Consider the following 15,406-nt stretch of genomic DNA (forward strand, 5'->3'; position numbering starts at 1 on the left):
GTGTTTTCCATTACATTCGCTTAACTATCGCGGGCAAAACAGGCTAAACAGCCTTTGAAAATCTGCTCATGCGGCCGTGAATTGCTTCAAACGTAATGAAAAACCACATTTGCGAAGTGTCTAACTTTTTTATACATCCTGTTTTGTAGACAAGGGATGGTCACATTACATAGTCATAGAGCGGAAGTTTAAGCTGAACTTCCACGTGCACAGTGATATAGGCACTTCCCGCTTTCACTTATAAGGTGACTCTGTGATTTGTACTATCATAATATAGCCGTGAAATCTATAAATGCCTCAAGAAAAAACAAATTACAGCTAGTAGGAGCTGGTTGGCTTGTAAAAGGGTCTGCAATTTAGCAATACCAAGCTTTAATCATAGTTACATCTAACAACAGGGCAAATTTGAAACGATTGAAAATACACTATCCGGTGCATGCCTGAGCGCTATCTATCAAGTATTTATCATCTTATCTCGCTACGGTTAGATATGGCTCATTTCACAAAAAAGCGAGTCAGTGAGCAACGAATGTCTATCGTTTACGTTATACCCAGAGTGAAATACATGCAACTGCAGTGCAAAACTGAAGCATACAGGATGCATGAAAAAACTCGCAACCGCCATGCAAATATTAATGCATGATATCCGCTTTCTATTCGATTACAAAGATCGAATATTCTCATGAATATTTTGAAATTCGAAAGAACAAAGCCATCTTGAAATTTATTGCGAATATGAGTGAAACTGAAAGATGGCTTTATTTTTCGGAATTTTTATGTTTCTTATATCTCCTGAATTCCTGAAATGGTCAGCAGGACGTTGGTTTTCGGTGAAAACTAAGTCAACTAATTTTTTTTCCTTAGAACAATCTAACAGAACTGTAATTTTTCCTAGAACTAGAAGCATAAACCTTAGCAGAAATAGGGATATGGCTATAAAGTCATAATTATTGTCATATAATTATATATGGAAGTATGGTAAGTATGTACGTCCTGTGACGCGTAAATAAATGACACTCGGACCTGATCTGTTTGTTACTCACAAGTTGATCTCATTCCTTCAGGGGGACGCAATCAAATCAGATGTAAGTAAATATTAACATTTCATTTCTTTTCTTCAGCAGTTATTGGTCTACGGATCAATAGATACGTAAAGAAATATATCAATATATAGATACAAAATAGATACATGCATATATAGTCAGTATGCCCAGTGGCGTAACGGACGAAGATAGGGCCCTAGCTGTTTGTTATGTTTTCACTTGAAAAATAATTTAAGAGCTGAAGCTTGTAAATTTACATTAGTATATTACTTCATTAGTTATAGAAGTAATAGAACATGGATAATAGAATAGAAAATTCAGCCATAATTGCTGCATTTTCCTTTGCAATCAACCTCATACCCTAGGCCTATCTTTGGCATAACAATTTGTTTTATGCGATACACTGACACGCCATTTTTCTTTAAGAATCCTTGTGATAGACGGCAATCAATGGGCCCCCAACGGTCGGGGGCCTTTAGTTCTTGTCCCAACCCTACTTTACGTCCGTTACTCCACTGAGTATGCACTCGCTCGAAAATAGTGTATTTTACTGCGAGCTATGGTTGGGCTATAGACCTATAGTTTGGTTAGTCACTGTCTCAAAAAATTCTATTTTATGATGGCTGATCATCTGTTAATAATATTCTTGTAAGTTTGCATTGTGACATCAAATAACTGAGTAAATTAGCTTGTATAGCACTTGCTTATTGCACTGATGAAGGCCCGGGTTAACGGACCGAAAGCCTTTGCAGTATAAAATATTACGTGGTGTACCCACAAGCGAATTCAGTACTTTATTACTTATTTGATTAGTTATTGTTGCATGCTAATGCGTTCACCACAAAAAACGATGCCGGAAGAGCTTTGAATTTTATATATTCATGTTAGGAGAACGTAACAAAAATCATTTTCAAGCGGAACGTGAATATTATACACTTTATGTATGCTCGCGAGGGAAATAGTGAGTTTTGTTTTCCCAAGAGTCTGAATGTTTCCCGAGACGATATCGAGGTAAACACTGAGACTCGAGGGACAACAAAACTCACTATTTCCTGAGGGAGTGTACATATTAAGTGTTTTGACATATGACAACAAAAACACTTTGTTATGATAATATGCGGTCAACAATTTTCAGGTATGGTAGAAAACGCGGATGCGGGTAAATTCTTGCGGATAATGGTAGAAAATGCGGGTAAATTATTTTATCATAAAACAATCGAAATTTAACTGTTATTTTACAGATATTTCGCACAAGAGGCATGTTTTGACAAGAAACTGTCAACTCTTTACCTTTATTTACTAATTTAGTAACTGAATCAGCTATTTTAAAGACATTTTTATGAAGCGTATACCAAAATTATCTGTCGTACTAACTTATATTATTATCAATCCATTCTTCGAAGACGAACAAAACAATCGTATAACCTAACAGAAGACTGGACCTAATAAACACAAAAGTTTCGTTGTTCCCAAACATCTCTCAAAAGTAGAATTGCATTGCAAGTTGCAAGAAAAATTGCACCTTGTAACATGGCCTTAAATGTAGGCATAATTATGAGAACCTCGACTAATTTTATCGTGTTAATATGTTTTTACCGAGAAAATTAATACTATATTTTTATTTTTTGTAGATCATGGGCGCAAAGTCCTCTCGAAAAAAAAGCCGAGGTTTGTGCACTTTTATAATCAAGTCATGACCAAACTAACTATAATCACTATACATATATCAGATCTTCATATTATTGTATAATTCATCGGCGATGTCTAGTATTGGTGGTCATCTACGCATATAATTATTTGTCTAATTTATCGATGAAAATATATTTTATTGGTCGCCGACAAAAGATCGTAGAGCATCGCTGATGTATTACAACATATGAAAACCAGGGGTCGGTTGCATGTATAAACCCCTGTATACAATGCAATCGTTCCAATATTGCAATAACTTAAAAATTTCCTTATTGTTACATCCACCCCAGACAATATTTGCATAAATTATAGATGGAAGTATTACTTTGGATTTGGAATACAAGTCAAGAAATACATGTTTCGGTAAGAACCTGACGTTTCGTGACGACCACCGCTAGTGTACAATAAAAGATAGATTGTCACGATTCCTGTATACATGCGATAATAGCAACATTTGAGCAGTTATTTTTGACCGCCAGTGTATATAAAGTGTCATATTCTGACTCGAATGCATTTTTATTAAATTTGTGTACCATATTGTTTCAGACACTAGTATAAACATTGATGATAAGGGAGTGCGTCGATTGTGGTCTTATAATAGTACATCTGGGAAAGGGAAATACGTGTTTATTACAAACACGTCGCCTAGTCGTGGTAAGGTTTTCTATGTCATGAATATCAACCTGAGTTTCAAACCACTCTCTTTTTATCGCCTGTATTGAAAAATTTCAAGCCCTTAGGAATTTTGAATAACTTCAGTTTGAGAAGGATCCTGCAAACTGCATGGCATTACTGTCAGATTACTGCACACTTGAATGCATTAAGCATGAAAAATGTGATAACATGCATTCACAGCTTTATACATTGCTTTCTGCTTGCGCTATACGCGATGTTAAAAATATTTTATTCTTTTTATTATACCAAGTGGATTTCATAGCCGCTTAGCTTCGCTCGCGCGGGTGAAGCGGACGGTAATGGAAATTTGAAAATCGCCTTTAAGCCCGTCACACACTGGACGCGATCCGGCAACGGGACGTGATATTTGCAAATTCTTCAGTTTTCAAAATCAACTGTTTCATCTTGTTATGATATTCTTGACAATTACTGGAGGGTAGCACATTTGGACATGTCCAGTGTGCATAGTTCTCAAAATTTCCTTACAGAATTGAATTTATTTGAATTCTAAAACTGATAATTCGCGTCGTGTTGGGTAATCGTGTTCAGTGTGTGCATGCATGTGTGGGTATAGGCCTGCATCAATGCATGCGGTATTCTACAGGAAAAAATCAGCTTTATTTTTTACACTAAAATTTAAATTAATCAAGTAGTTTCATGCAGTAAAACACAACACATTAACGAACAACAAAGCTACCACTGTTTGATCATTAGTCAGTAACAAGTAACAACCCTAGTGCAAACGACTGAAACGATATATTTTGATGCCATAGATTCTACTGATTCGTATGTCGTCGCGGCCACTGCTGATGCTGAAGGGGAAACTATACGTAAGAGAATGATCTCCTTTATAAAGAGAAATACATTAGTATAGGTATAATATCTCAAGTTGAGATATTATCCTGGTAATGTATTTCCCCTAACTATTCTATATAAGACTTAAATTTAGACGTCGTTTTCCTTATTGTCTTAATTTATCCTGATGACTTCTGTAATCCTTCAGGGTAGTGAATAAATCATTGCAATGCATGTACAATAATTAAAGCTGACCCATGCAGGAACGAAATGGCACGACAGTGAGACACACAAAAATCATTAACTATTTTTACACTTCGCTATAGCTCGAACCGACATCACGTTCCACGAAGTACAACGAAAACCGGATCCGCAACTGTTTCAACTGCAATTCAATAAAAATAATAAGAAATACTACCTCGCTGCTTCAGAAAGTAATGTGGTCGCAGTTGATGGGGTAAGTCCTAATATATATACAGAATGTATAAAAAAAGGCAACACTCAATATTCATATAATCATATTGTTATATTAAGCACAATACAATAGTCTTGAATATTAAAGCGGCTACTTTCCACTTACGCGTTTCTTATAAATACGCACGTACACGTACGAAAAATTTTAAATGCTTTTAAATTTTTATTATTTAACATCTAGGTCAACTAATTCGTACTAAAGTGTGAAGAAAACTAAGTTCCTTTGATTTATTCACTTAGTTTTTTCAAAGGTAACATGTATAAGGATTTAGACTTTTGACGTGCGTGAACGTGCGTATGAAAAACGCGTAAGTGGAAAACAGCCTTAAGTGTTGTTTTTTATACACCCTGGCCTGTACAGCTGATTCAATATAGTCTTGAAGACAATAAACCTGAGGGCACAAGTGATTATATCTTAGACATATTTTAAACCTGGGAATTTCGCGTTGCAATGATAACGGTTATACCATGTATAGTCGTGCCGTTCAGATCAAAATAAGCTTTGGTATAGCCATTACTTTTTTGAAGGAAGGATTTAACCTACATGTTTCGCCTGGTTAAATTATACTTAGTATCAAAATAAAGATTTCAAGATTTATTTTTAACACATTTTTATACAACCTTGTGTCCCGGCTATACAGAAATAATTAAATAATTAAAATAAATTTTCTTATTTTATGTTATTTCTTATCTTATTCTAATTTTATTAAAATAAATTTTCTTATTCAAATTTTATTTTTTGTGTGAAGACTGATGATGCAACATCATTTGAAGTTACGCAATTGTTCCAACCAAACAGTGCTTTTTGTGTACTTCAATCCAATAAAAAACAAGGAACAGATGACTTGTACTTGAGCAGTGATGGAGCTGGAAATATGAAATTGAAGGTTTGGAACAAACCTATTCCAGGCCCTCCAGACACAACCGCAGAGGTTGACCCTGCCTTGCTATTTCGGGCTGTTAGGCCATTTGGAAAGAGCTAAATCTGTTACAACTTAGTTCCAAACTATAAACTAGTGAAAACAATAATTACAGCGTGGGACTTGAATTGATTCCCATTATTTAAAACTTTTTCAATTTGGTTGAACGAACGCCATCGATTTACTGGTTGTACTACAGCATGCACATGCAAGAATATTTTTTTTGTTCCTGATAATATGTTTCTTTATTTTTTTATATTTACATAATATGCATTAAATGCAGCTAGGATTGGATCTTCGACTCTTCGTTATTGTGGTTATTCCACTTCATATAATTATGTAAAATTTTAAAACTGTATACTGGGTATTTCGACGACAAATCTCATGAAATTTCTAAGCCTGAGAAGATTAATTTTGTACTCTAGAAAAATCAGGAATACTGCACTCGGTTCGAGTCGTATACAAATGCGCTAAGCCTATACGCATTTTTTCTTCAGCAAATTTAACATTCTTGTCGGCGCATTTTGCACTTATATACACCCCATGATTTAACCGTTCGCTACTTGCTTCTATTGTACAGGAACAATCCATTGCATGAGATGAACAAGGTGATAGACAAACCAATGTAGGTGACATTCAGAATCCAAAAACTAAACAAATACACTGTTTCATGGCAAAAAGATTGATCATCAGATTTGTTATAATTTGGTTCATAATCACCATGAATCCAGACACTTTGAAAATTTGAAAAATATCGATGATAAGACCAACTGCCTGCGGAAAAACACCTTGACCAGAATTGCATACTTTATTAAACATACTTTATTACTGACCTTTAATAGCTCAGTTTTAGCATTAAATCAAATCTTATGTCCATGACAGGGTGTCTGTGGTGTGGAGATTGTTTGCCTAATCTAATGTGCAGTTTGTAAGAAGAGTCCATTTTGGACCCTTTGCTCACTGTTGCTACTTGCATCCAGAAATATTCTTATCCGTGCGGTCCTATATATAGACCTTTTCGGTAATTACGTTACAAGATTTAACGTCTCAACGTTTTAAATTTAGAACCACCTTAAATGAAACGGATTTCAAGTTATACTCTCACGAGCCACGTGCAAAGATGCAAAACATCCTTCTTTTGATACATGCATGAAAAAGATTTTTTATTTTCACCAATAAATGTAGAAATATACCATAACACGAGAACAAGGTTGAGGGGCCAAGACCGCGAGCCTCGTTCTCGCGTTATGTCTTATTTCCATAGTTATTTGTCAAAATGAAAAATTCTTTTTCATGCATTTGTTGAAGAAGTATGTTTTTCATCTTTGCTCATAGTTTGTGAGAGTATAACTTGAAATCCATCTCATTTAAGGTGGTTCGAAATTTAAAGCGATAATGTTGTGAGTGTGACGTAAATCTAATTACCGAAAATGTCCATTCCAAAAAAGTACTTTTTAAACCTTAGCAGAAACGAGACCCTAACACATTAGGCTTCTCAGTTGTGAGCGGTTATTTTTTTGCCTTTACTGATGAAAAATAAGTATATTCTAATAGCGAAAAAAACATTTGAAATGTTGGAAATGTTGGTTTTAAATGTTTTTTTATGGAATTATAATGGAAGTAATCTTAAATTCAACCAGGTGAACTGTTTTACGAATTACGATGTGCAATTTTGACAACAGTGTTTGTACGAAACGGCTATCCTAAAAGCTAAAATTCCATCGCAAAATACACTTGATAGACATTGTTTAATATTATAAGTTTATGTTTATTTAATTAAACAAAAAAGTTAATTATAGACTAAAACCAATTGATTAATTTATTGTAAAGACTGCGGGTGACTTAGTTTCAATTTCCGATCAGAAGGTAGCGTCCCAGTTATTTTCATTTCACTAGCCACACCCGCACACCGCATTTTCATTTTCATTTCAAGACGACGCCAGTCAATATTAAAGATGTAAGTACTGAATGCTAGAATTTAATATTTAGTTTATTTTTCAGTTAATATTCTAAGCATAGACCACGTGAATTGCCATGGTCACGGTCAGTAGATAAACGGATATTAGAATAGTTGACATACATTAGATTGCTAACTGCCAGTTTGTTGTGCTAAATTTAATTTAAAACTAATAGACTCCTTGTTGTGTTTTTATGAAAGTTCTAAAAAGTTGTTCATGCGATTGACTCTTTACCGTATGATATAGTGGGATTTGTAACAGTGGCGTAGGAAGCACGATGGTAGTGCTGTCACGCGAACGTGAAGTAATACTGCTCTAATTTGTTCTAATTTGCACCAGTGAGAGAAATTATAGACCGGCTCCTTTTGATAAACAAAGTCAGAGCCGTATGTAAAACAAAGTAATACTGGTTTCCTAACACAAGTAGCAGTTTCCAAGATTTTTGGCGCATCTTAAACTCGCTAGTTAAAGAGGGAGCACAATTGATTAGGCAGAACTTGAATACATATATATGAGTCGTAATAGACCTTTTCAGACTTAAGTTTGAATGCAAATTAACCATTTCAAGTCACATGGTCTGAAATGGTTAAGTTTTATTGGCTATTTCATGGTCACAACATCTGAAATGGTTAATTTGCATGCAAGCTAAAAAGGTCTGTTCATTTGGCGCTTGCTATTGTCATTGTATTGTCGTTGGTCTTTGGTGCATAAAATCCATATGCAGGGTGTCTCAAAAGAAGCGGACGCTATTGAATTCACCTACTGTTAGAATTTGAATGGCATAGCACTACAGTACAGGGTGTCCCAAAAAAAAGTCCCCCCTATTGAAATGAAGCCTTTGTTGATTTGAATGCATGATCAACGCAGTAGTGTGTAAATAGCATAGTTATTAGGTTAAGGCATTCAAATAAAGCGTCTTGCTTTCAATTGGGTTTATCATAATATTAAGGCAATCAGATTCTAACAAAGGCTTGATTTCAATAGAGGGGACTTTTTTTGGGACACCCTGTACAAGTATAAGTGCTCCAGAGTTCACTGTTCAGCTTATTCAAATTTCAAATAATAAATGATTTCATGCAACAGCATCCCTTTTTCAGGGAAATTCTGAAGCACTTATTGTGCTATGCCATTCAAATTCTAACAATAGGTGAATTCAATAGCGTCCGCTTTTTTGAGACACCCTGCTCGACACCTTGTATAGAAATAGATCACGTGGAGCATCACTTTGTTTCATAGTCGGAAGAAAATGTGCGCTAATCAGTTATTATATAATAGCGATATAGCAATCATCAACTGCCGGAGTTCTCGGTGACATTTGAGAACCAGGTTTTAGCGAGTAAACGATGAAATGTGGCAACTGGCAACAGCGCTGAGCAGGTCATTGCATGCAACTAATTTTTATATAGCGTTAATACTTTTCACAAGAAAATTGATTAATATTTTTTGTTTTATAAGACCATGGGAGCAAACAACAGTCGATTACCAGGTTTGTCTGTTTGTTTATTGAAGTCAAGACTGAATGTATAGACGCAGGTTTCACCAGGAGGAAAAATATTTATACTTCAGCTGTATTAAACTTCTTTTTGAAGTTAAGGACGCATACTCTTACTAGCTTAGTCTTAGAATAGTTCTAGTGTGAAGGATCGTATAACCATCAGTAAAGGCAAGAGGCAGCTTTACACAGCTGAAAGTCATACCTAGATTAGACAATTACTAATCAGGCAGCACTCATTTAGTTATGACTGCGTGGTAAACTATTAAAACTCAAGGCTAAGCACAGACATGTATTTATTTCATATTATAGGTCGTGTATATTCATATATCAGGACTCTTGAAAAGCTAACTCCAGGTAAGAGAATGTCTCGTATAATATAGAGTCACGTTTTTCGGTATTCAGACTCGAAGTCAAATGCAATTGTATTAAATTATTATGTAATTTTCTAGTCGGCAGCAGTATTGATTCATACAACAAGACTCTTGAAAAGCCAACTCCAGGTAAAAGAATGTCTCGTATAATATAAACTATAGAGTCACGTTTTTCGGTATTCAGACTCGAAATCGAATGCAATTGTATTAAATTATTATATAATTTTCTAGTCGGCAGCAGTATTGGGCCTATTGACCATCAGAATGAACTATAATAAGTCAAGACTGAATGTATAGACACAGGTTTCAGCAGGAGGAAAAATATTTATACTTCAGCTGTATTAAAGCCCTTTTTGAAGTTAGGGACGCATGCTCTTACAACCTTAGTCTTAGAATAGTTGTAGTGTGAAGGATCGTATTAGTATAACCATCAGTAAAGGCAAGAGGCAGCTTTACACTGAAAGTCAAACCTATAGATTAGCCAATTACTAATTAGTTTTCCCAAAACAGGCAGCACTCGTTTGGTTATGACCGCGTGGTAAACTATTAAAACCCAAGGCTAAGCACAGACATGTATTTATTTCACTATCATAGGTCATGTATATTCATATAACAGGACTCTTGAAAAGCCAACTCCAGGTAAGAGAATATCTCGTATATAGAGTCACCGCGTTATTCGGTATTCAGACTCGAAGTCAAATGCAATTGTATTAAATTATTATATAATTTCTAGTCGGCAGCAGTATTGATTCATACAACAGGACTCTTGAAAAGCCAACTCCAGGTAAGAGAATGTCTCGTATAGAGAGTCATGTACTCGGTATTCAGACTCGAAGTCAAATGCAATTGTATTAAATTATTACCAGGAAGCAGCGTGGAAGCATCTTCAAACAACATAGCCTCAAATGTGGTATAACAACTGCCTAAAATAGACAAAACATTTCTCGACGTTTCGATCTGAGGGCCTTCGTCAGAAGAGTTAGTATGAGAGTTCATACTAACTCTCCCGAGGAAGGCCCTCAGGTCGAAACGTCGAGAAATGTTTTGTCTATTTTAGGCAGTTGTTATAATTCTCCGGTTGACTCCGGTTGTATGAAAGCCGGATAGCGCTATCCACCGGATAATGTTTTTTCAATCGCTTCAAAATCGCTCGTTATTTGCTACAACTTTGATTAAATCTTAAATCGAGGATTCTCTTTAATAATTGTTGCTTCCAAGCTGAAATTTTATCGCTTTTCAAGCATTTTTAGAACGGTTGAGAAAATCACTATCCGGTGGATAGCGCTATCCGGCTTTCATACAACCGGCCCCATGCAGCTGTATTAAAGCCCGTTGAGTTTTCCCAACACAGCCAGCACTCGTTTGGTTACGACCGCGAGTGATAAACTATTAAAACCCAAGACTAAGCACAGTCATGTATTTATTTCATATCATAGGTTCTATATGTTCACATATCATGACTAGTTATGAAACGCGAAATTTTGGTAAGAGAATGTCTCGTACATAGAGTCACGTATTCGGTATTCAGACTCGGAAGTCAAATGCAATTGTATTAAATTATTATATAATTTTCTAGACGGCGCTATTGACGATCAGGATAAACATCGATTGTGGGCTTATAATAGTGGCTCTGCGATTGAAAAATACAATAGTGGCTCTGCGATTGGAAAATACGTGATTATTACAGACAAAAGTCCACCTGGTAAAGTTTCATGTAATAAAGTTTCATGTTTAAAAAAAAACGCAACCACTTAAATATGCAAGAATATTAATATTGTTCGGGTTTGCACCATAGTTCAGCTAAAATTACTATTAGCATTTTAAATGAAGGATTAAGAGCCATTTTCAATTCCCAGAGGTGCTTATCTATTGCGCTTTAGAGCTGTATTAATGTTCCTGCATATTTAAGTGGTTGCTTTTTTTTTGAAACACCCTGTAGTGGCGTAGCCAGCCTGACGATTTTGTCCCGCTATGTAAATTTTGAGTTATCATAATTAGTCATGTCTCTAGAAATTTATTGTTTTCCCAGTTAGTGACACTAAAATATTAGCATAACGGAACATATCGACAGGCTGGCTACGCTACTGATGACTATGAGTTTATAAATGTCTTACCATAAGAATTTCCCCCAAAAAAACATATCTTCACGTTCAAAATATATTTCCGACATCGCCCGAAATGCCCCCTAGCGCCTGCGGAGGAGGCAGGGTTACAATTTTCCAAGAGGGAAAGCCCTGGGTACGAGGGGCTAAAATTTAAATTAATCAAGTAGTTTCATGCTGTAAAACACAACACATTAAAACGAACAACAAAGCTACCACTGTTTGATTATCAATCAGTAACAACCCCAGCAACAAACGACTTACGACTATAACGATATATTTTGATGCTATATATAGATCATAATAGCACGTCGTATATCGTCGAGGCCACTGGTGATGATGAAGGGGAAAATGAAGGTAAGAGAATGATCTCCTTTATAAAGAGAAATACATTACTCAAGTTGAGATATTATCTTAGTAATGTATTTCCCTTAACTGTAAATTTAGACCTTGTTTTCCTTATTGTCACATTGTTTAGTACTGTTCAGTACTGTTTCAGTACATGGAGCGAGTTATCCCGGCTAGGCGAGGTAAAAACTGCATATAATGAAAGACTAATCAGGTTAAGCCTTCAATCTGATGCGCTTTTTACTCGCTTTAACTCGCTTCATGTAAACAGGCCTTGACCAATGAACATACCATATGCCGGAACATACGCAATGATTGAACATTATTTTTGCACTTTGCTAGATCTAACTAAAATTACGTTCCTCAAAGCTGATGGAAAAAAGCATATGTATCCACCATATTGGTTTCAACTGCAGTTGGAAAAAAAAGACCAGAAATACTACCTTGCTGCTTCAGAAAAAGATGTGGTCGCATTTGTTGGGGTAAGTCCTAATATATACAGTGTATAAAAAAGGCAACACTTAAGCACAATACAATATAGTCTTGAATTTTAAGTGTTGTTTTTTATACACCCTGTACAGCTGATTCAATATAGTCTTGAAGACAATAAACCTGAGGGCACAAGTGATGGAGTGATTACACCTTCTGCTCTTCATTTACAATAGTCGGTCAACCATTTGTGTCAAATGTTGAGTCAACAAAGTAAACATACTTGCAAAAACATTACACGACATTTTCTTTCCTCTTTCCGCAAAAGACAATCAATTACAACAAAATGATATGCATGAACATTTGCAGCCAGTCAATAACACAAATGTAAATAAATTGTCACTCAACAATTTTCAATAACATTTATCAACAAACATTTGCTCTTATATAAGGTTCATACACAAAATTAACATAACTATTGATAACCAATTAAGGTTATGTACAAATATTTGCATCATCACAACAATCATTAGAATTAACCACTTTACAAAGTTACAAACTACAGCATCATTTGAACCACTGAATTAAAATGAATTTTAACCTTGGATATGCTCCCGATTAATTGAACGTGTGATATAGGTTTGCATAAATCTATACCATTGCCCACATTTTGCTACAGTGATCGCACCAACGTTTTACCACAGGTTTCGCTGCAATGCTTCATTAGCAGTTGTGTGCGATATCACAGAGGAGAGATTGATCCATCTCTCCTCTGTGACCACGGCAAACACAATAAAAAATGCATGTTTATTCTTTCAAATATTTCGGAAATTTTACGCCTACTATTTCGAAAAATACACATAATCAAAGGCCACGGTCATGAAAAACAGTTCTCTCAAATTATTTTCTGGAAAAAACGGGAAAATTTCAACTTTTATTGCTTTTTAAATCACGTAGTGAGGACTTCGAAGTTTCCTTAAAATGCGGCCGTAGTCAGATAAGCGACGGCTATGAGTCTATGGCGTCAGTACGAAGTGTCACGAATATCACGTCAATGTGACGAATCTCGTAGCGGTAGCGGGAGCCGTAGGCAAATCTAATGCTCCCTATTAAACTCGGAAGAGTGAAACTCAAGCTCTGTTCATATCTCCTCTGTGGCGATATGTCGTCATGTTTGTTTTATATTTTCGCGCTCTTTTCACTTCAAGTTACTGGCGCGCGAAGGTCTAGGCACGAGGGAGTCCAATAATTGTTTTTGTATCTGCGCTAGTATAATTATGCACGTCACAAGCACGTCAGCAGCTGAAATTACGTAGTGAATTGCGAATATTGAGAATTAACCGTTGCTTTCTGACCAATGAGGAACGACAGTACCACAGAATACCTATCAGAAGTAGAACTGCTGTACTTTTTTCGTAAGTGTGATTCGTCATGATTCGTCACTTAGCAAGTGCATTTTTTTGAGGTAGTCACCCTCCTGCCAATACTAAAAATGCGCTGATTTTAGACACAAAAATAGTATAGAGTTATTCTTCTGATAGGTATTCTGTGACAGTACACTGTACACACGCAATCTATAATATAAAAAAAATTATATTATACTTATTTTATGTTATTTCTTATCTCATAATAATTTTATTAAAATAAATTTTCTTATTCAAATTTTATTTTTCCGTAAAGGCTAAAGATGCAACATTATTTAGAGTTATCGAATTGTTCAGTCCAAATGAAGCATTTTGTGTACTTCAATCCAATAAAAAAACTGAAGTTGAAGTTGAGGGTACGGATGAGAAGAAAAAAAAGAAAAAGAAAAAAGTTTACTTGTACCTGAGCAGTGATAGAGTTGGGAATCTGAAATTGAAGATTTGGAACGAGCCTGCTCCATACCCTCCACACACAAGTGCACATGTTGACCCTGCCTTGCTATTTCGGGTGGTTAGGCCATGTAACCTAAAGACTATATAAACTAGTGAAAACAATAATTACAGTGTGGGACTTGAATTGATTCCCATTATTTTAAAAACATTTACCATAGTTCTGCAGTTTCAAGTAATGCCATTTACAATAAAGAAATTAAACACAAAAAGCGCATAAAAAAGTATGTGTCAAATATACTTTTTCATTTGGTTGAGCGAACGCCATCGACTTACTGGTTGTACTACAGCATGCATGTGCAAGAATATTTTTTTTGTTCCTGATAATATGTTTCTATGCGCATTTTTTCTTCAGCAAATTTAACATATATAGGAGCCTTGTTCAAAAGCTAGTCATGACAGCTTTTCAACAGAGAAGAATGCTCGTGTGTACGACCGTTAAGGAAAACTTGACAAGGAATCGCTGTAGGGAACAACGCAACAATCTTCGAGCCAATCGAGCGGCTTTTTGAAGTTTTATCATTTCTGTTTGTTTTGAGATTCGGTCGTATACTCATTTTATTTCATCATGGCTCATATTATCGTAAAATATACTCATATTATCGATTCATCGTAAGACTTGTGGAGAAAAATTTGTTAAATTTTTCGCCTACACATGCACGAGCAAATAAAACTTTGCAAGAAAAACTTGTCAAAGAAATCTTGTTCGTCATACACACAGGCACTGAGTAAACTGGTCACGAAAACTTGTAAAGGAAAACCTGCCCGTCTGTACGGGGCTTAACGACATGTTTACGACATTCAGGATCCAGAAACTCAACAAATACACTGTTTCATGGCAAAAAAATTGGTCATCAGTTTGTTATAATCTGGTTCATAATCACCATAAATCCAGACACTTCCAATAATCAGTAAAACAATTTTAAAAATATTGATGTAAGACCAACTGCCTGAAAAATACCCCGACCAGGCCCCTTGCTCACTGTTGCTCCTTGCATCCAGGAATATTCCTGCGGTTCGTAATTACGGTATTCCAACATACTACACTAACTACAGTGTGTCCCAAACTGGTCCCAAATTATGAGAGGAATGTAAGGAATGTAGCTATATCGCATAAACAAATAGACACTTGAACCGCCTAAACTGAGCAGCCTGAACCACACCGCGCTGCATCATATTCTCAAGACGACGCCAGTCAATATTAAAGATGTAAGTACTGAATGCTAGAAGTTA

General features: G+C 35.7%; 2 protein-coding genes across 3 annotated transcripts; both read left to right on the forward strand.

The window, feature by feature from the left end:
* The first annotated feature begins 917 nt into the window (after positions 1-917).
* LOC114521430 lies at positions 918-5,744 on the forward strand. 2 transcript variants are annotated; one of them, XM_028541884.1, is made up of 8 exons: positions 1,051-1,085; positions 2,179-2,235; positions 2,675-2,711; positions 3,045-3,095; positions 3,279-3,386; positions 4,181-4,237; positions 4,529-4,659; positions 5,426-5,744. In XM_028541884.1, exons 2-8 carry the CDS (start codon positions 2,230-2,232, stop codon positions 5,657-5,659), a joined length of 624 nt encoding a protein of 207 aa, XP_028397685.1. In that variant the 5' UTR covers positions 1,051-1,085; positions 2,179-2,229; the 3' UTR covers positions 5,660-5,744. The 2 variants fall into 2 exon arrangements, with proteins under 2 accessions (XP_028397684.1, XP_028397685.1); XM_028541883.1 differs by lacking the exon at positions 2,179-2,235 and having other exon boundaries at positions 918-1,085.
* Positions 5,745-7,469: 1,725 nt separating this feature from the next.
* On the forward strand, positions 7,470-15,031 carry LOC114521479. Its single transcript, XM_028541945.1, has 11 exons — positions 7,470-7,553; positions 9,010-9,040; positions 9,359-9,403; positions 9,499-9,549; positions 10,015-10,059; positions 10,154-10,204; positions 10,857-10,904; positions 10,997-11,122; positions 11,820-11,879; positions 12,213-12,352; positions 13,980-15,031. Exons 2-11 carry the CDS (start codon positions 9,013-9,015, stop codon positions 14,262-14,264), a joined length of 879 nt encoding a protein of 292 aa, XP_028397746.1. The 5' UTR covers positions 7,470-7,553; positions 9,010-9,012; the 3' UTR covers positions 14,265-15,031.
* Positions 15,032-15,406: the final 375 nt, after the last annotated feature.

Source organism: Dendronephthya gigantea, unplaced genomic scaffold (assembly GCF_004324835.1).
Source record: "Dendronephthya gigantea isolate DGI-Jeju-01 unplaced genomic scaffold, DenGig_1.0 000020F, whole genome shotgun sequence".
NCBI classification, from domain to species: Eukaryota; Metazoa; Cnidaria; class Anthozoa; order Malacalcyonacea; family Nephtheidae; genus Dendronephthya; species Dendronephthya gigantea.

Excerpts from the sequence above, each read along its gene's own strand:
- LOC114521479 (XM_028541945.1), top strand. The coding sequence starts at position 9,013 with ATGGGAGCAAACAACAGTCGATTACCAG. Across the intron at positions 9,404-9,498 it reads TCTTGAAAAGCTAACTCCAG|TCGGCAGCAGTATTGATTCA; the intron begins GTAAGAGAATGT and ends GTAATTTTCTAG. Across the intron at positions 9,550-10,014 it reads TCTTGAAAAGCCAACTCCAG|GTCATGTATATTCATATAAC; the intron begins GTAAAAGAATGT and ends TCACTATCATAG.
- LOC114521430 (XM_028541883.1), top strand. The coding sequence starts at position 1,011 with ATGACACTCGGACCTGATCTGTTTGTTACTCACAAGTTGATCTCATTC. Across the intron at positions 4,238-4,528 it reads TGCTGAAGGGGAAACTATAC|CTCGAACCGACATCACGTTC; the intron begins GTAAGAGAATGA and ends ACTTCGCTATAG. Across the intron at positions 4,660-5,425 it reads ATGTGGTCGCAGTTGATGGG|ACTGATGATGCAACATCATT; the intron begins GTAAGTCCTAAT and ends TTTTGTGTGAAG.